This window comes from Scomber japonicus, chromosome 10, assembly GCF_027409825.1.
Source record: "Scomber japonicus isolate fScoJap1 chromosome 10, fScoJap1.pri, whole genome shotgun sequence".
In the NCBI taxonomy this organism is placed as follows: Eukaryota; Metazoa; Chordata; class Actinopteri; order Scombriformes; family Scombridae; genus Scomber; species Scomber japonicus.
In genome coordinates this window covers 36,237,922-36,259,525 of record NC_070587.1, presented here as the reverse complement: position 1 = coordinate 36,259,525, position 21,604 = coordinate 36,237,922, and the positions used below count along the sequence as shown (strand labels likewise).

At 42.2% G+C, this 21,604-nt stretch overlaps 1 protein-coding gene across 1 annotated transcript; it reads left to right on the top strand.

Moving 5' to 3' along the window:
• Window positions 1-276: 276 nt before the first annotated feature.
• On the top strand, window positions 277-21,274 carry LOC128366135 (uncharacterized). Its single transcript, XM_053326813.1, has 12 exons — window positions 277-328; window positions 777-918; window positions 1,247-1,293; window positions 1,463-1,497; window positions 2,901-2,947; window positions 3,252-3,466; window positions 4,066-4,331; window positions 5,010-5,126; window positions 5,733-5,874; window positions 6,131-6,330; window positions 19,385-19,671; window positions 19,750-21,274. The coding sequence occupies exons 1-12, from the start codon at window positions 277-279 to the stop codon at window positions 21,272-21,274; spliced, it is 3,075 nt and encodes a 1,024-aa protein (XP_053182788.1).
• The last annotated feature ends 330 nt before the right edge of the window (window positions 21,275-21,604 follow it).

Here is a 21,604-nt window from a genome sequence, read left to right as displayed (position 1 = left end):
TGATAACATATGTTGGAATATTTGTGTCATTACAGACTTGAGGACTGTGAACTCTCAGAGACTCACTGTGAAGTTTTGGCCTCAGCTCTGAAGTGCAACCCCTCCCATCTGACAGAACTGGACCTGAGTAGAAACTTCCTGTCTGATTCATCAGTGAAGCTGCTGTCTGCTGGACTGGAGAGTCCAGACTGTGGACTGGAGACCCTGAGGTCAGTACTGTGGTGAAGTCAGTCATATTGGTGAGCTCATGTTTTTGTCTCAGAGGTGATATTTAGGATGATCCAGTCAGCATCCAATCACAGATCCAGTATTTCCAGATACAGTGAAGGTGTGAGAGGAGAAAGGAGCACTGAAGTCATATTGTCATCAAGTGATTGGCATCAGCTGTTTCATTCATGCTTCACCATCATTGGCTCATTCATCAGCTTCTTGGCCACCAGCTGACCAATCACATCCTTTCAGAATCATACAGCTGTTCAGGTGTATAAGCTCACAGTCATCATGGATTACTCTCCACCACTCCAACCTGCTTTTTATCAGAGCTGATTGATCTGAGATTTCATGTTCACGTTTGTTAAATAAAGGTTTAATAATAATGACATGTATAAAATGTTTATTAAAAGGTGATTCATTTTCCTGCTGAGCCTCCGTCAAACAGCAGAGCCTTTTCTTCCAACTCTAACTGTATAATCATTTGATAATGTCATTTCCTGATGTCAGTGTCTGAAATATATCAGCGTATCTACTGTATGTGTATAGGTTCACTGATTCTGAAGGTTCAGATGTCACACTGACTGGAAAGGAGAAGAAGAGAGTTTGTTTGGAGGAAGAGCAGAAATCAGAGTCTCCAGTATCCAACCGTGTGTCTGAACATCATCCTCCAGACGTCACTCATGAAGCTGGATCCTCAGACTTACAGTAAGAGACTGTTTCTACTGAGAGCACAAATATACTTCAGTCATTTACCTCAATGTGAGCAACCTTGATTTTCCCTTTGAGGACATTTTCTGGGTGTGTAAATATTAATATTATTGAGCTACATTTGTGCTGTGGGACGCACCACAAGTCCAGATTATTCCACACTTGATTAAGTCACAGCTGGATTGGAAAGTCCAGATGATGATGAACAGCTTGGTGGTTGTGTGGAATCACAGAGTTATCTTTAGTGAAGAGATACAGTCTGATTATTTGAAGCCTCTTCATAAGCCAGTCCAGATAACTGCTGTGTTTGTATTTATTCCTGCAGGGTGGAGGACAGACGGGACAGCGCTACACCTGCCACACATAAAGGACGTGAGTGTTGAGACTGTGACCGCTTCAAAGTGTGATTGTGACAAAATACACATCTAAAGACGACTACTTGAGATTGTGTCTGTGGACTGAAGTGTGTTTGTGACTTGGCTCTGTCCACCAGTTTTTATTCCACTCTGAATGCACCATGGTGCGTTTGTTCACTTATCAGGATTCAGAGTGAAAACAACACAGGAGGCTTCGTTGGTACGGTGTGTTGTTAAGGTTTAGGTGAGACAGGAAGTACTACCTGGGAACACTAATCATGTGTTTGATGCTTTATCACACACTAAACACTGCATAGTTGTTTGTAATAGAAATGCAGCGTTCACATTACAAAGGAATCCAGCAGGAATGTGTCTTTGCATGTTTGTCTTTGCAGCACAAGTCGGACCAGGTTCAGCTTTTCTATTGGACGAACCTGCGTTGTGTTTGTGTAGCTCGCTGTGTTGCCTCCATTCAGATGAATGAGAGATGAGAGGGCTGCATGTTTTCATCCAGGGCTAATGTCTGAATGCAGCCTAAGGGTTCGGCTCAGCTCCATCTCTGTCAGAGCCCTAGGATCAGTCTCAAGTTAGTCTGGGAATCAGGAACCGCTATCACAAAATCTTTAAAGTGAGGTTTGACTCTGACTCATTTTGTGACAGAGAGACTGGTAGGTGGATTTTGTTACTTTTGGACGGAGCCATTTCCTGTTTTTCTCTTTTTTATATCCATGAAGTCAATATTTTGGTCAGACAACACAACACTAGAAGATATCACCTTACACTCTAGGGGACTATTCTGATCTGTTGTTATTGTTGTGAAAGATGTTGTGTTGCCTCACTGCAAGAAGTTAAATTCAGTTGAATTTCAGTTTGGATTTAAAATGTTGTTTAGACAGTTTGTTCCACTGTAATGATTGAAACAAAGGAATAAAAATATTCTTTATGGACACTTTGTAAATCCAGTTAACATTGGTTTTGGGTCTTTAATGAAACGTGACTGTGTTTGTCGTCTTTAAGTGACTTTATTGAAGGTTTTCCAGTAGAGACCAACAGGAGACATGTGGACAAAGTCTCTGTCCAGTCTTAAACTGGGACTTTGTGTTGCAGCTTTCTCTTTGTGTCTTTGCCCACTGGGCCACAAGTTTCATGTCTAGAAGTGACTTTAACATTTGCTGTGTGTCTTCTTCTCCACATCCTTTAATCTCCCAGGTGATCCGTCCACATCCAGCACAAAGGATCAGCTGGATCCTGATGATCCAGAGAGGCTGAAACAGCAGCAGCAGCTTGAGTGCAGAGAGAATGTGACTGGGATCAGTTACCGGCAGGTACAACCAATACAAATACCATTTTTCATTCAATACTCTTAAACCTGATTTGCTGCCATCTGTGTGATCTTCAAGCTGTCGTTTCTTCTCCTCTCACTCATCTGTGAAGCCACCAGCTGCTGTCTAACGTAGTCTAGCAGCATCATTTCACTGCACAATGTAAAGTTAAAGTGATGACTAAACAGTAAAGAGTGCAGGTGGAATAGAAACTGAAGCAGTGATGATCCTGTCAGCTGTACCACTGTGAAGATGAGCTGCTCAGTTTCTCTAACTAATGTTGTCACTTTCTCCATTTTAGGACTTCACACCCAAAGTGCTGACTGAGTCTGCAAACATTTCATACAGGTAACTAAAACAGATGCTTCATGATGAATCAGACAGTTCGTTGTATCTCAGGTTCAGTTCTGTCAGATGGGAGGAGTTGTACTTCAGAGCTGAGGTCAAATATTCAACCCTCAACCTCATCTGCTCCTTTCAGTGATGACCCTTCACTTTCACTTCAAACTCCTGCAACTGCTGCTTCACTCACATCTCATCCAGCTGTTCAGTTTGGTCTCCAGCCTTTGAAACACTGCAGCAACTTTACTTTTTATTCATTCAAACCAAGAAAAGGTTTGTGTTGTGTGATCAGCTCCTCTGTGTCCTCCAGGTTCAGCTGTCCTGGTCCAGGTGTGTTCAGGTGTACTTTGACTGGACTGGTGTTTGGTACGGTTCAGGAGGTGGAGCTACAGTACAGGACTGTCCAATGGGACGAAAGACTTCTACAACCAGCTGGCAAGACAGCTGCAGGTCCGCTGTTCAACATCCACAGTCCTGTCGGTGCTGTCAGTAAGCTCCACCTGCCACACTGTGAAATCATGGATGGTAAGATGATTATTGTGCCTTGTGAGTTTTATTAAAACAATAATAAGACTCCTGTTAGCGCCTCCTACAGGCTGCAGAGTTCACTACAACCACAAGATGAACAAACACTGATGATTTATCAGTTCTTTGATCTCACCAACGTCTGAGCTAAACATGTAGTACAGTTTATCCTGAGAGAGGCCGATGAGGAAAGTGGAAAGGGTTCATCATCTGGGGAAATAAATGTGTTCATTACATTTTTGGGAATGACATTGTAAAGCAATACAGCATTTGCTCAGGTTTGGAGTTATGATAGCAAAAGAACCCACATGCCCCGTTCAATTAAAGCCAGACTGTCCATTAAAATGTAATCTTTCTTCATTTCATACAAGTCTGATTTTGTGTCAAAAGAGAACATTTTTAATTTTTCTCCTCAAGATGACTCAAAATCCCTCACCGGCTTCCCACCCACCAACACTGACAGTTGTGTTGGATGATTTGTCCAGCCTGTCCAAACTGTTTAATTCCTCACTGACCAAACTGAGAATCCTACACATCAAGTAAAATGAGTACTAACATATATTGAGGTTGTTGTTAGTAACATAAATGTGTTTTCACAGCTCCGCTCCCTGAAGGTCTGCTGTCTGTCGTCCACATCACTGATGATGGAATGAGCATCCTGGAGCCGCTGGAGATTACAGACACTCATGTGGTTGTGAACGTCCCTCACTTCTCTCTCCTGGGCCTCGTCTGGGACGTTGTTCAGAGGTTTATGAACATCATACGACCAATTAGGGGCCAGGTTCTGCTGTTCCTCCGACCTCCGCGTGGTGATTATCGAATACTTGACGTATTACTGCTGCAGAGCAACATTCCTCTGAGTGAGGTAAAAGTATCTGTCATACAGTATGTACAGTATGTAACATACATTGTTGTATTTATTTTAACATGGACCCCAGGAAGAGTAGCTGTTGCCTGGGTAACAGCTAATGGGGATCCAAATAAACTAAACTAAATAAACTAAACATTATTTTCCACAGCTGTTTCTACAGTCGGCCCTGCTTCACTCCTCTAGAACTGTTATTAAAGCTTTGCAAGCTGTGTTAAGAACAGTATGATTGTCCAATCTGAACTGGAAAGAATAATATTTAGTTTTTAGCTTTTTCTGGATTATGTCTAGAGTCTATTATTGTCTGCCACAGTGTCACTTGTGATTCCACCACCAGGTGGCATACATATTGAATAGTGAGTAAGATTCATTTAAAGTATTTAACATGGTAGCGTGTTGCTGCCTCCATGTTTTCTTGTTATACTTAACAACATAACTGTATCTATAATTTCAACATAGAACTGCTTCTACAGGATTTCCTCGACAGATAAAACAAACATTACAGTTTTATTTGATCCCACCACAGTGAGGGACACTTGTTTATTTCCACCTACAACATGTCTAGATTCATCTCTAGATGTCCAGCATGTACAATAACAGAATATGAATAACTCAGAGAATTCATTGCCTATCTCTGATAATAAACACCATAATAAACATGTCTTGTTACTGAAGGTTGCTGCCCAACGAGGAGCAGCTAAGAACATTGAGATCTCTTCTGACTGTGATCTCAGCATTGGTCAAAGCTACAGTGTTCACTGTGAACCTAAAGCTTACAGAATCCAGCCTGAGGTGAGTCACTTCTGATCAGGGTTGGGTACCGAGGTCGCTACTTTTAACGGTACCGACCGAACTATTTTGATACTACCGAGTATTGATTCACGTCAAATTAAACGGTGCTGAATTTCTGTAAATTAAAGCTCATCATCCTTCAGCGAAACGCTGGAGCTGCAGACTCATTAGAGGAATGTGGTTTCCCTGTCTGGAAACTTTTCATTTCATGCTCATGGTGCAGTTCCGCTTTAGCAGCGGTGGCGTTTGCTGAGAAATCTCTTCAACATCATTACAGCCACTAAACTCAGTGTTGGTGTCACCATGGTGACTCTATAATAGCCACAGCTACACAGATGCATTGTGGGAGAACAGTGCTAATAAATATGTTTAGAAGAAATATGATTAATAAAGACTCAACAATAATAATGTGTATATATTTATATATAGTTTGTACCTGTTATATATGTTTAAATGTAAAAGGTACTCAACCCTACTTCTGATACACGTTTACTGATAACAAGCTTGACTATTATATGTATTTTGTAAAATAGATTGATGATCAGAGTGATAGATAAACATTTTATACAACAGGTGTGAAAATGATGCTTTGCTTCTGGTTTCCAGGATTCAAAATTTTACCCACACTACGGACCAAACTTCTTCCCAACATTTGAGGTTTTCCTCCCTGCAAACCAAGAGGAAGTGACTCTGATGGTCCAAAACCAAGAGAGGACACAGGTGTGGAATCGGGTGGTGGAACTGACAGGTAAAGCTTTCACCTCATGTCAGAGTTTAGACACCATTTGTAAAACTATTATTGACTTTATTACTCTACTAACAAATCAAAGATCCACTTCTGGATTTGTGATTCAGCCTTCAGACGATGTTACAGAAGTCTGAGAGCTTTCATTTAGGAAAGTAAAACGATGTATTTTAGATCAATCCTTTCTGAATCAAAGATGTTGATCATTGTCTAAAGTGACTGTTGGGTTATTGAACAACAGTCTCTGGTTCTCTTCCAGGTCCAACAAGTGGAAATGTGTTCATCCCAGCAGAGGAGAGGCTGCTGAGGGTTCGGGAACAGTTTGTTAGCAGAGTGTCTGAACCTAATCTAGACCAGCTTCTGGATAAACTTCTTGGGTTTGGTGTCATAAATGATGGTGAAATGGAGTCGGCCAGAACAGGAACGCGAGTGGACAAAGCTCGTAAAGTGAACGACATGGTGCGAAGAAAAGGAAGTGAAGCCAGCTCAGATTTTATTGTTGCCCTCTGTGAGGTGGATCCAAACCTTTCCAGACTGCTCAAATTAAGCTGAGTGTGAAGATGAAACTGTATAACAGCTGACTGTTTAACTGTCTCAAGTTACCTATTTTCATCTTTAGCTTTCTTCTGAAGCTAATATGAAGCTTCAGCGTCCAAATGAGTCAAATCTTCATCTTCTATGTTTCAACATTACAGTGTTTTTAGTAGCAAAGTCTTCAATCAATCAATCAATCAATCAATCTTTATTTGTATAGCGCCAAATCACAACAAAGTTATCTCAAGGCACTTAACACATAGAGCAGGTTCTAAACCAAACTCTTCCGGTTTTAACTTTAAAGAGACCCAACATTCACACATGAGACACAGTGGAGAGAAAAAACTCCCTTTTAACAGGAAGAAACCTCAGAACCAGACTCAGAAGTGGGCGGACATCTGCCTCGACCGGTTGGGTTGAGAGGAGAGAAAGGAAGGATAGAGGAAGGAGAGAGAGGAAGAGGAGAGAAAGGAAGGATAGAGGAGGAAGCACAATGAAATCAACAATGAAGCTAGAAGGTCCGGGACTGGAATCCGTCATCCGGACGTCTACAGGCCCAGATTACCTGTGAGACAAGAAAGCATAGACAACTCCGGGGAAGAAGTTTAGGTTATTGAATGCATTGATAGAACATGAATGTTAATGGAAATAGATGGATAGAGAGAGAGAGAGAGGGGGAGAAGGAGAGAGGGGCTCAGTGCATCATGGGGTCCCCCGGCAATCTAAGCGTGGCTGCATAAATTAAGAGCTCAAAGAGCCCTAACTATAAGCTTTATCAAAAAGGAAAGTTTTAAGCCTACTCTTAAATATAGGGAGGGTGTCTGCCCCCCGGACCAAATCTGGGAGATGGTTCCACAGAAGAGGAGCCTGATAGCTGAAGGCTCTGCCCCCTGTTCTACTTTTAGAGATACTAGGAACCACAAGTAGACCTGCATGCTGGGAGCGCAGTCTTCTAGTAGGTACATAAGGTACTATAAGCTCTTTAAGATATGATGGAGCCTGACCATTAAGAGCTTTAAATGTGAGGAGGAGGATTTTGAATTCTATTCTGAATTTTACAGGAAGCCAATGCAGTGAAGCCAAGATGGGAGTAATGTGATCTCTCTTTCTAGTTTTTGTCAGAACACGAGTAGCTGCATTCTGGACCAGCTGGAGAGTCTTTAGAGACTTGTTAGGACAGCCTGATAATAATGAATTACAGTAGTCCAGCCTAGAAGTAACAAATGCATGGACTAGTTTTTCAGCATCATTTTGAGACAGGATATGTCTAATCTTTGCAATATTACGCAGATGAAAGAAGGCAGTCCTTGAAATTTGTTTTATGTGGGAATTAAAGGACAGATCCTGATCAAATATAACTCCTAGGTTCCTTACAGTGGTGCTGGAGACCAAAGTAATGCCATCCAGAGTAATTATGTCATCAGATAATGAATTTCTGAGGTGTTTAGGGCCAAGCACAATAACTTCAGTTTTTTCTGAATTTAGTAACAGGAAGTTGCAGGTCATCCAGGCCTTTATGTCCTTAATGCATGTTTGTAGTTTAGATAATTGGTTAGTTTCATTTGGCTTTATTGAGAGATATAAGTCTTCTTGTTACTACTAACGCAGTGCACTGAGGTTTGCGCCTTGCGACTGTGTAAGATAATACGTGCTGTCCATTTAGTACGTTAATAATGAATATGTAATATGAGGGGTTTCAACTCCAGTGTGTAAAATACAGGGATGAGAAAATGTAAATATGTTATTTAGCACACGGATTGTGATGTACCAAACCTGAAGGTAATGTTGCCACGGTAACTGTGTCTATAAATCAGGGGTGGATTGGCCATAGGGAGTACCGGGACTTTTCCCGGTGGGCTGGTCAATAATGGGCCGGTGGCTGACGTTTTTTTATTTTTTTTATTTGTTTATTTAGTTTTTGCTGCGTCTTGCCATGGTTACTCTCCTGGCCCAGGGGCAGAGACATGCACCGGCCCACAGAGCTCCACTGCAGCCTGCAGACACATTAGAGGCCCATTGGCTTGTCTGTCTAAAGAATACCTGGCCCAGTGGCCCTATGATAGGCTACAGAGGCCCAGGAGTCCCACCCACGCTGGTTCTTGAACCCCCCCCCCCCCCAACCCCCCCTCGTCCAATCACCTTTGATGACAAGCAATCAGATGAGAGATTGTGAGAGATACTACTACAACAAAATTTACAATGCGGCTAAAAGGCGAAAAGGCGGGGCGGAAAAACAAAGAGATAAAAAAAGAAAAGCTCTAGCAACCGACGCTGCTACGAGCAAAAAAAATTCAGAAATATTTGCTGCGGGGGCCAGCGTGGCCGGAGCGGCTTCAGGAGTGGGTCCCTCTCAGCAGCAGGTGTCGGACAGTGAGTCATGTGAGGCTCCCGCTGTCATGGTGGTTCAGGAGCAGCAGGTTGAGGAAGACTCTCCACCATGTGGAAGTGGTGATACAGTCTTAAGCAGGTGTGAGCCTGCAGCATGGTGTGGATAAACACTCATTAAATGTTCAGAACAGTTACTGAACTGTCTATGAACTTTACTTAACATAATAAATAACAAACTCTGCATAGTGTGGTGTGTTACAACTAGGTATTGGAAAACAATCATATTCATATACTATCCTGATTAATTGATTAGTTGCTTTTATTAACCACTGAACCACTATTTTCATCAAAGGATGCCACACATAATTACAAATCTGCAAGCTTACAACTCACATGTTGCAATGTGATGTGGTTTGAGCATGTAGATCTGCTATTTTCACAATTTTTGATAATTTCTACCTATAATGACTTCCCCCAAATCAGGTCACTGGAGTTAGTGTTTTAAGTGTCAACATGCACTTTTCTTTGTGCCTATAGTCTAATATGTTCATGAAGGACATTGATCTAACACCATAACACATATGTAGTCTATGATGCTTTACATATTTTTTTCAGTCAGTGTTTATGGTTGATTGCTCCTTCAACAGTTTCACATTATACAGTTAAAATTTAAGCCTATTCAAGTCTCCAGAATATAAGGGATATTGTTCAGTATACTACTGTTATTAAGGGCTTGTGTGTTAAAACGTACATCAACGTGAGTTAGCTCAGTATCTGCGCGTGGATTGTAGAGGGCCGGTCTGGACCAAAAAGTCCAGGGCTGAATTTTTGTCCCAGTCCAGGCCTGCTATAAATCATACCTTTTTGAAAGGCAGGTATTAACCTGCTGTTACTATGGAGACGAGGAGACTGAGACACATGACCGAATACACACAGCATTGACTTTGTCACTAATAATCTCCCATATGTGGGTTTTTCTGGTAATATTAGTTTTTTTCTAACTCAATATATTAGTGAACCTCTTCCACTAGAACCTGATCACATTTCTGCTCATCCAAACTCTCCATTAAGACACAAAACCCTCATTTAAATCCTGCTGTCTGCTCCTGTTGCTCCTGTTTTCATTAAGCAGTTATTCTTAATAGATCACCTGCAAAACACACAATCTATTGCTGTTTAGTTCCCACTATTTGGGATCTTAGTAAATCAGGCCCTAAGAGGGAATCTGATGCTAAAAATACTGTAAATGTGTCAGATATCACTGATATGACTCACACTGCTGAAGCTCAATAGAAGCTGATCAGAGACTTTAAATGACTGAATACATCCTCCATCACTGAACACTGGAAGCACATTGGAAGGAGATCTTTTAAAAACCATATGAGCAGTAAACCTCTTTCCTGCTCATATGGACACCTGATTGATTGTTTAAGAGACTTGAACAATTGTGAAACTATTCTTTAATTTGTGTGTGATTATGAAGATGATACAGAGAAATTATTTAGTCCTAGTTTAATATTTTTCATCAAAAGTAATTTTTTGTGTGGAGTGTAACTGTTAAATGGCTCCAGACTAAGATTTTTTCAGGATGGCTAAAGGTTGATTAAAAAAAAAAGACACTGTTGGTGTGTGTGTGTGTGTGTGTGTGTGTGTGTGTGTGTGTGTGTGTGTGTGTGTGTGTGTGTGTGTGTGTGTGTTTTATGGCTTGAGGAGCAGTTCAGCTCTTTAATCTCCATGAAGATGTTTTCAGGTTCAACTAAATATGTAAAAACACATTTTTCTCTAAAGGAGATTGTTTCTGTGCTGCTGTAGTTTTGCTTTTTGCCAAAGTCTGATTTTTATATGCTGATATGAATATATGATGAAAATAAAAAGCCAGCCATGTGATGGGAGCTCGCTGATATATTCACTCTGTGAGAAGCTTCTTTTTTTGGGGGGACGGGGGAGGGGGGGCAATAAGACATGACATCTGTCTCTTTTCTGTTCCTTCTTATCTGTGATCTGAATCTTCTTGAACTCTTCAGCAGTTTAGTTTCATCCTGTGTTGACAGAGATGGTGACAACAGATCAGTCTGCAAATGTTCTTCATAAAACCTCAACATACTATATTATATTTCTCTTAAAGCCAGAATGACAGTTTTCCATTTCCTCCTTCACCACTAATGTCCACCAGCAGATTGTTGGGACAGACTCAGGCCAAATCACAACAAAGTCATCATGAGGCTGAGACTGATCAGCTGATGAGGTTGAAGTGTTGCGTTGATGAATCTGAACACTGGGTGGCGATGTGGAGGAACAGCATCAATAAATCACCTGAGCAGAGAAGGAGAACATTTAAACAGACAGCTGCACTATGATAGGCTGACAGTGAAGGTGTGTCAGCGTGCTATTGGTTAGACTTGACCAGGTGATGTGAACAGCTGATGTGTCAACTGATGCTCCAGAAATAACAGCAAGGAAAATATGAGCTTTGACAGAGATCAGTATGAGCTGTGAGAAGGATCAGAATGACTGAAGAATGAGAAATACAAGTATGAGGTGAGCAAACAAAGATGGACTTCCTGTCTGAACTTTAGCTAAGCTTCATACTCACTGCTTATTAAAGGATTCACATTTTCCCCTTTTATTGCTTTTATAAATGAAATCATGGTCAATATAACAAAGAACAAGTCTTTAATATCAAAGTGAAAACATTTTCTACTAAGTAATGTCAATTAATTAAAAATATATAATGTAAAATGAGTGATTGCATAAATATTCACGTCCTTTAAACAGACTGATATCATTCAGCAGAGGTCCAGCTAATTGGTGCTAGCAGTCTCACAATGAGTGAAACAGAGATCAGCTGAGTGCAGTGAATGTGTCTCAGGTGATTCTAATATAAAGACACCTGTGACTAGTGTGAAGGAGTTAAAAGCTCCAGCAGCTGAGGTGGGAGAGACTCTGCATATAACAACTGTTGCATTATGGGAGAGAGGCAAAGAGAAAACCACTGCTGAAGAACATGAACCCAAAGACTCTGAAGGAAGGAAGGAAGGGAGGGAGGGAGGAAGGAAGGAAGGGAGGGAGAGATGGAGGAAGGAAGGAATGAAGGACAGATGGAGGGAGGAAGGAAGGAAGGGAGGAAGGAAATAAGGGAGGAAAGGACGGAAGGAAGGAAGGAAAGAAAGGAAGGGAGGAAAGAGGAAAGAAAGGAAGGGAGGAAAGAAGGAAGGAAGGGAGGGATGGAGGAAGGAAGGGAAGAAGGAAAGGAGGGAGGGAGGAAGGGAGGGAGGGAGGAAGGAAAGGAAGGAGGGAGGGAGGGAGGGAGGAAGGGAAGAAGGAAGGAAGGAAGGGAGGAAGGAGGAAGGAAGGAAGGAAGGACAGGTGGAGGGAGGAAGGAAGGGAGGAAGGAAGGAAGGAAAGAAGGAAGGAAGGAAGGACAGATGAAGGGAGGAAGGAAGGGAGGGAGGGATGAAGGGAGGGAGGAAGGAAGGAAGGAAGGGAGGGAGGGATGAAGGGAGGAAGGAAGGAAGGAAGGAAGGAGGGAAGGAAGGAATGAAGGGAGGGAGGGAGGAAGGAAGGGAGGAAGGGGGGAAGGGGGGAAGGAAGGAAAGGAAGGGATGGAGGAAGGGAGGAAGGAAGGTAGGAAGGGAGGAAGGAAGGAAAGGAAGGGATGGAGGAAGGAAGGAAGGACAGATGGAGGGAGGAAGGAAGGAAGGGAGGAAGGGAGGAAGGAAGGAAGGGAAGGGATGAAGGAAGGAAGGAAGGACAGATGGAGGAAGGAAGGAAGGAAAGGAGGGGAGGGAGGGAGGAAGGAAGGAAGGAAGGAAGGAAGGGATGCCATGGACTGATGAGCTTTGTATTATTTCCATTCATGGCTTTGTCAGGAAAACTCTCATCACTTAAAGAAGCTGTTTATTTTCTTAGTATTGCTTTATGGTAATGAAATAATGAAATAATATTATAAACTTGATGGTCAAACACAGCCCGTTCTAATGACTGAACATGTTTAATGTAGTATGTGGACTCCACAGTGATATGGGACTCATGAACGGACAGTGAAAACCCCCCCAACTCACTCTCATGTGTTATTAGTTTGATTGTTTTGGTTCATTTGTGTTATTCACTAATTATCCTCACTCATACTTGTTCACCTGTAAGAGCAGCTACAGTAAACAGAAGCAGCATGTAGCAACACTGAGCTAATGTGCTTATGTTTCTGTATTTCCAGTTGAGTCAAACTGGTGAAAACATGAAGAAAAGCAGCGATAACCATGAATAATGTGTTTGTGTATGAGTAGTGAACTATCTGCTATGGAAACAGGACTTTTACTGCAGTTTTGTGAGTTAAATGAAATGTGATATGACATTTTCCCTGCTAGTGTAAGCACTGCAGCCCGCTAAAACCTGAGTTGTGTGTGTGTGTGTGTGTGAAATAGTGTGGATGTGAGTCAGAGTTAGAGTGAACGTGAACTTTGACTTACAGTGTTTCAGTCAGTAAACAGAGGCAGCCTGCAGCCTTCCTTCCTTCCTTCCTTCCTCCCTTCCTTCCTCCCTTCCTTTCAATGAGTGTCCTATAAAGGGTTAAAGCACACTGATAAAGTGAAAAGTCAAATCTTTTCAATATAAAACCGATGTATGTATTTTCTCCACCAATGATGGACAATGCTGCAGACTCTCTGCTACTCGTCCGTTGCAGTGACACCATACTGCCATCTGCTGGTGGGACAGGTCTGGTGCTGTGTTCACCTCAGCTGCCCCGAGGAACAAGGACACACACACGTTTGATTCATTGATTTATTCATGTGTATCAAACATGTAGTTTAAAGGATTGGAAGATGTATTAGTAAGACTGAAATATACATACAAGGACACAGAGTCACATCTGACAATGATATGTACACACACACACACACACACACACACACACACACACACACACACACACACACACACACACACACGACTTCCAGTAAAGAAGGAGGGAGTAGTCAAACAGGAAGTAACTCTACCAGTGAAAACTATTCAGTGTTTAGACGCCATTTATGAGAAAAAAGTCATAATATTAAGAGAATAAAAGTCATAATATTAAGAGAATAAAGTCATAATATTAACAGAATAAAGTAAATTTTGAGTGCCACGGGGCTACTACCGGGACGAGTACACAATTTATTTCCAGTGTTCAAAAGTCACCCTGATCATATAACACTAAGTAACTTTTACTGTGGCAGTATTAAGTACATCTTACTAGTCAGTATCAAGTGTAACAGTAGATGTAAGCAGAGAGTAGCACACAGAGCACAAGGCAGTAGCAACATGCACTAACATGCACTAACTCTAAGCACGACACTACAGCACTTTACACTTCACACATACCCTATTAGCACACACACACACACACACACACGCACACCAGCCTGCATTTGAGCAGTAAGAGTGTAGCTCGGCCGCTAGCTCAGTTAACTGGCAAAACAGACAGACAGGTAGAATTAGCCAATCAAGAAAAAGTAGCTCAGTTTCTGCCCAGCGACAGGTTGCTAAGGCCCTGCGGTTGCTAAGGTCAGCTAAGGCCCTGCGGTTGCTACGGCGATTTGAGAATGTGCTTGGAAAAAATTATCAATATTCTGACAAGGTCCCGAACAATTGCAAACTGTGAGAAAACCGTAACTCCTATCCAGAAACCGAAAACACTGTGAGAGACACAGAAGCCGGCAGATTCTGACAGTGTTTATTTTATTCAGATATTCATTAAAATGAGCGAGTAAGCTCAGTGTGAACACAGAGTGAGATTCTTTTGGAAAAAGAAGACGATTACATTAGGGTCAGTGGGGAGCGAGACAGGTATTATTGCTGCCGGTCTCGCCCCCCCCCCTCCCCAGTTTAAATTTTGTGCAGACCCCGCCTGTCAAAGTCACATTTTATGAATCCCAACACCTATGTCTACATTTTGACAAAACATTATTTGTCTCCTTTTTAAGGTTTGGCCGTGAGCTCGAGTTAAAAATAAAAATGAAGGTTATTTTTTACTGCTTCTCTCTCGGCTAACTGCCGCTTCCACTCTAACTTTGACGAAAAAGTGATTGCCACTCCTCGTTTGACTGCTCATAGTTTGAAAAGTTTACATTTTATGTAAAAATAATTTGGTGTATTGGAGAGAGCACGTTTTCCTCGGTTTTAAAGTTTGAATGACGTTTCTACGTGCAGGTATGAGCGAGCTAGGTGACTCTGAAAAAAGGTGAAATTTTGTGTTTTTAAAAAAATATTCCCATTCATTTCCAATGGAGAAATCTCCCAGTCTTTTGGGAATAACTTTGGGAAAAATTGGAAATTCAACACCAAAAGTCACGGCACCTCTTTCCCGATCGAGCCGCACATTTTGATGTATATATTGTCGGGGTTTTCTCAAAGCTGTGGGAGGAGTTACACGCCGAAATTTGGCGGAAGAATAATAATAAGAAGCAGAATATTAAGTATGGAGAAGATGAATAGATTCGCCCCGAGGCACTCCTTGCGGGAGGAGTTACACGCCGAAAAACGGCAGAAGAATAAGAAGAAGTATAAGTATGGAGAAGATTAATAGTTTCTCACTCCTTTCCAGCTTTACTGGAGTGGAGTGTCTCGGAGCTAGAACTCGTGGCACTAACACGGGGCTACTGCCGGGACGAGTACACGTTTTATTTTTTCTTTATTAATGTACTTTATTCTCAACTTAACATCCCTGAAAATATTAAGTGAATGTTAATCATATTTACGCATAAATAATATTTATTTAAACGTATTAATTAAAGTCTGTCTGTCTGTGGGAAAAAAAAACATTATGGTTTTAATCACACCTCCCAAGTTTCATGAAAAGTTCCAATCTGCTGAGTTAACCCTAACCACACACACTGTCACTTTATGTTTGCTCCTCCTCTTTCACCACACACACACACACACACACACCACACACACACACACACACACACACACACACCACACACACACGCACTGTCACTTTATGTTTGCTCCTCCTCTTTCACCACACACACACCACACACACACACACACACACACACACACACTCACACCACACACACACGTGACTTCCAGTAAAGAACAGGGAAGTAGTCAAACAGGAAATAACTCTACCAGTGAAACAGTGTTTAGTCGCCATTTGAAGTGAACGGAGCAGAAGAAGACAAAGTAGCTTTAAAGCCGGTGAGTGTTAATATTACTACTATAAATAATGATTAGTGTCATTATTGATCGATCTGATCTGAAACATACACAACATATTAGCGGAGATGTTCTTATAAAGTGCAGCAGAAATGATTTTCTAGGTGAGCACTACAAACCAGCCACAGAGAAAAGAAAGTTCAAACAAGTCTAAGTTTGCGTCTGGATGGAAAAAGGAAGTAAAGCAACAATAACAACAAACCCGAGGTGCTATACCTTCTAGTGCTGATGTGTGGAAGCAATAAATGGAGCAAAGCAACAGGAATAGTTGGGACATTGTGTTTGAGAGCCGCGTCAAAAAGCTGCAGCGACATGCAGCAGCAGGAAGTGACAGTGGAAACCACTAACACACAGACTTTTGATGGCTGGGGAGAGTGACGGCGAAGCTTTCCTCCATCTGGTGTTGTATGCTGAGTTACTGCTCCGATCCTAAAAGCAGAAGCATCACATGTGAGAGTTGTAAACAGACAGTCCCTTGTGAGTGTTTCTTGTTGTGTACTTCTTGGAGTCTTCATCAAGGAGTACTTGTTGATATGCTGCAGCCAGGTCTATTTTTGAGAGTAACTTCCCACCAGTAAGTGTGGCCAGCACCTCCTCAGTGCATGGTAGGGGTTTATCTCAGTGTTTGGAGCCTGGTTCACAGTAACCTTGTAGTTACTGGGACTACTGGGGCAGCCCACTCACTGTGCTTCACAGGGGACATGATGTCATCTTTCTCCAGCCTTTCCAGCTCTTTGTCCACGTGTTCTTTCATTGCAACCAGCAGGGGGCGTGCTTTGTGGAGTTTTGGAGTTCAGGCGTAACAGAGATCGTTGCTTTGATGTCCTTTCATGTCCCCAGCTCATCTCTGAAACCTTCACTGTATTTTGTGATCACTTCAGGCATTGACTTGGGCGGCTCTGCTGGTTGTGTGCGTTCAGACTGTTTTCATCATTTTCCAATTGAGTCTTATTTGTTGAAGCCAGTTTCTCCCACACAGTGAAGGATCCTTTCCTTTCACATCTATCAGACAGTCAGCAGTCTGATGTTCGTACTTCAGCCATGAACTGTCCTCTCACTGGGATGGACTGACCTGTGTTGGTCTCCAGCTCGACAAATCCCAAATGTGTTCATGGTAGAATATCACGGCTTGTATCAGTCATCCTGTTGCTGAGAGTTGGATTTGATTCATATATTATTCATATATAATTTAGTGTATTTTGAGCGTATTGTGAGTCAGATGGTCACTGTTTAAACGTTACTCTTTGTCATAATGTGTAGTGTTGTAGAGCTGTAATGAAGCGCTAAATATGTTTGTAGCTTAGAGGAAGGAGGAGTAAGCAGCTGTTTGAGGTCACTGACCAGGTGAGGAAAGCACATTAAAACATGAATGAAACATTAAACTCTCACAGATAGATGCATGTATTGTTACAGGAGGAGAGGGCGGGGCCGTGAACCTGCTCAGTGTTACTGGTTTACCTCTCAGACTGCAGAAGATGAAGAAAGAGGAGGAAGAGGAGGACGGAGCAGAGTCTCCAACATCCGGCTATGAGTCTATGAAGAGTGACCGGTCTAAAGAAGAACCTGCAGACTTCAGTAATAAACCTGGACCCTCAGACACAAAGTAAGAGACTGTTTCTACTGTAAACTGAGCTGAAGATGATTCAGGTTTTAAATGTCATTTCATAAACTACATTACAACACTATTAGTGTTAAAAAGTCAGTCACTAATATATGTTGTAGTTAAAGTCATGTAATGTATAGGAAGCTGCTCACTTGAGAGGCAGGACTTGGTTTATTTTACTGTGTGTGTCTCCAGTGTTACTGGTTTACACCTTATCTACATCTGGAGAAAGAGAACAGAGCAGAGTCTGTAACATCTGCCTGTCTGTCTATGAAAAGTGCCAACATTCACTTTCATTCAGCCCTTTCACACATGCTGCTGCACATACATGAACCACAACAGCAGGTCCACACAGAGACACTCACACAGTATGTGAGCCTAAGACCTACCACACTGTATTCAGCATTTATTATTACAATTTCAACTGAAGATCAAAAACATTGAAGTGAGGGTGCAACGCATGCTTTATTACCCTCATAGAAGTGGTGTTCTGATGATTGATGTGTTTTCATAGAAAACATATAACTGTCTCAGTTTTATGACATCTGTATGTCAGTTCTGGATTACAAACAGGGGTTGGTGCTGTAAGAATATGGAGCCTGGAAACTGAGGAGGAGATTACACATTATGTACAATAAAGAGTTTAGTGACAAACTGACAGCTTGTGTTTACAGAGTCAGTGTTATAACAGAAGGACATGCAGATGGTCAGTTCCCATAGTAACTGACTCTGTGGTAACTGAGCCAGACTTTTAGTTTTCTCTCTTTCTGGAACTGATCATCCAGAGTTTCTCTGAGTCATCTCAGGGTGAACAAACTCTGAGTTTTCTCTAAATGTGCTTTCTTGACTAAAGCCCTGAGTGTATGTGCTGTCAGCTCTGAATGTAAACTGTGAAGAGAATCAAGATGAAGAACAAGTTCAAGGACTTAAAACTGACTGTAAAATCAACTGTTTCTTCCTGTTTTATGCAAATAGTCGACAAGTCTGAGAAACAAGTTTTGACCAAGGGTCCGTGTATCTTTTGCTCCTTCAGTTTTCTTTTCAGGAACGATTAATAAAAAAACAAAAATCAGGGACCTTGAATAGAGACGAGGCAGAGTCATAAGAACAAGTCTCAGTGTTACTCACGATAAATAAAGTCTCAGTGTTACTCACGATAAATAAAGTCTCAGTGTTACGATAAAGTCTCAGTGTTACGATAAGTAAAGTCTCAGTGTTACTCACGATAAATGAAGTCTCAGTGTTACTCACGATAAATAAAGTCTCAGTGTTACGATAAATAAAGTCTCAGTGTTACTCACGATAAATGAAGTCTCAGTTTTACGATAAATAAAGTCTCAGTGTTACGATAAATAAAGTCTCAGTGTTACGATAAATACTGAGAGTCTGGACTGTTTATGAAGGGAAAGAGCTGCATGAAGCATGTGAGCTGTCGGTTGGCCTCCACTAATGTCATGTGACATAAAGAATGTGTTCATGTCCACAGAGAGAGGAAGAGGAGGGCTGTTTCTGTGGAGGAGCAGCTGTCCTGCTGTTCTTTGTGTCAGGACGTCCTGAAGGATCCAGCCTCTACCAGCTGTGGATACTGGTTCTGCAGACATTGCATCAACTCACACTGGGACCATCAAAAGAAGTCTACTGATTCATCAAAAGGCCCCTCCTGTCCCAAGTGTAAAAAAAGATCCATAACCAGAGCTGGACTGCAGACAGACACTGTACAAAGTAAGACTGAAGATCTGTCTGCTGATGTCATCATCTCTGAAAGCAGGAATCTACCTCCTCTATCCTACTGAACATATATTTATAATGATACCTTCTTTTTCTTCTCTTTCAGCAGAAAGTGGTCTGCAGGAGCTTTTAGATGAACATCAGATCAGTCTGAGCAGCACATGTGAATGTGTGACTCAAGGAACTGATGAAGCAGGAACTAAAACCTTCCTCATCAGGGTCTTCACTGAGGTCCACATCACAGAGGGACAGAGTGAAGAGGTTAATACCCAACATGAGGTGAGGCAGCTTGAAACAGCTTCCAAGATGAAGACCCTCCATGACGCTCCAATCAAGTGTCAGGACATCTTTAAAGTCTTACCTGACCAACAGGAAACTGAGGAGGTTCATACCCAACATGAGGTGGGGCAGCTTGAAACAGCTTCCAAGATGAAGACCCTCCATGACGCTCCAACCAAGGATCAGGACATCTGTGAAGTCTTACACAGAGTCAGAGTGGTTCTGATGAACGGAGTTGCTGGCGTTGGAAAAACCTTCTCAGTGCTGAAGTTCACTCTGGACTGGGCACAGCGCTCCAACAACCAAGAAATCAGTCTGCTGATTCTGTTCTCGTTCAGGTCGCTGAACTTGATCAAAGATGAGCAGTACAGTCTGCTCATGCTGATCCATGTTTTCTATCCAACATTACAGAAGCTCACAGCAGAGAAGCTCGCTGTCTGTAAAGTTCTGTTCATCTTTGATGGCCTGGATGAAAGCAGACTTTCACTGGATTTCAACAACAGTGAGGTTGTGACTGATGTCACACAGAAGTCATCAGTCAGCGTGCTGCTGACAAACCTCATCAAGGGGAAGCTGCTTCCTTCGGCTCTCGTCTGGATCACTACCCGACCTGCAGCAGCCAATCAGATCCCTCCTTCATGTGTGGACAGGGTAACAGAAGTACGAGGCTTCACTGACCCCCAGAAGGAGGAGTACTTCAGGAGGAGATTCAGTGATGAAGAGCAGTCCAGCACAATCATCTCACACGTCAAGACATCCAGGAGCCTCCACATCATGTGTCACATCCCAGTCTTCTGCTGGATCACTGCTACAGTTCTGGACCACGTGTTGACTACAGACCAGAGAGGAGAGCTGCCCAAGACCCTGACTGACATGTACTCACACTTCCTGCTGGTTCAGACAAGGAGGAAGAAGAACAAGTATGATGAGGGACATGAGACGAGTCCACAGGAGCTGACGGAGGCTGACAGGAACCTTCTTCTGAAGCTGGGGAGGCTGGCGTTTGAACAACTGGAGAAAGGAAACATCATGTTCTACCAAGAAGACCTGGAGCAGTGTGGTCTTGATGTCACAGAGGCCTCGGTGTTATCAGGAGTTTGTACAGAGATCTTCAAAACAGAGAGTGTGATCTTTCATAAACCAGTCTACAGCTTTATTCATCTGAGCGTTCAAGAGTTTCTGGCTGCAGTCTACATGTACCACTGTTACACCAGCAGGAAGACAGAGGTACTGAAGGACTTCCTGGGAGAAGACTACAGTTACTCATCTCTGGATGACTTCCTGAAGAGAGCCATGGAGAAATCTCTCAGGAGTAAAAATGGCCACCTGGACCTGTTTGTCCGCTTCCTTCATGGCCTCTCTCTGGAGTCCAACCAGAGTCTCTTAGGAGGCCTGCTGGGTCAGACAGACAACAGTCCAGAAACCATCCAGAGAGTCATCGACAACCTGAAGAAGATGAACAGTGGTTATATCTCTCCTGACAGAAGCGTCAACATCTTCCACTGTCTGATGGAGATGAACGACCGCTCAGTACATCAGGAGATCCAAGAGTTCCTGAAGTCAGAGAACAGATCAGAGAAGGAACTCTCTGAGATCCACTGCTCAGCTCTGGCCTACATGCTGCAGATGTCAGAGGAGGTTCTGGATGAGTTGGACCTGAAGAAGTACAACACATCAGAGGAGGGACGACGGAGACTGATCCCAGCTGTGAGGAACTGCAGAAAGGCTGTGTAAGTCCAGATGTGATTAACATTATAAATCAGTGTAGGTTAGTAGTTTAGTTCTTCAAATATAAATAATATAAATGTTTTATTTTAGTTAAAATAGTTGTTTATATGTGAAATAACATGTCAGTTATATTTAGTCTCAGATGTGTAAATAATGTTGATGTTTATAGCTGTTAAGTTAATGAACAGTTATTCTATTTATTTCTAGTCATTATTGGATTTGACAGTGTTTTCTTCTCTTTCTCTTCCTTTGTGTGTTGGAGGATTCATTCAAACCTGGTGAAACACATGAAGGACTTTAGAGGTTGTGTTTGAGGTTTTATTACAGCAGCACTTT

Bases quoted from the DNA above. Each gene is read 5' to 3' on its own strand.
- LOC128366135 (XM_053326813.1), top strand. From the start codon at position 277: ATGATCCAGTCAGCATCCAATCACAGATCCAGTATTTCCAGATACAGT. The intron at 2,948-3,251 runs GTAACTAAAACA...TGTGTCCTCCAG, and splicing joins TCTGCAAACATTTCATACAG to GTTCAGCTGTCCTGGTCCAG. The intron at 3,467-4,065 runs GTAAGATGATTA...GTGTTTTCACAG, and splicing joins ACACTGTGAAATCATGGATG to CTCCGCTCCCTGAAGGTCTG.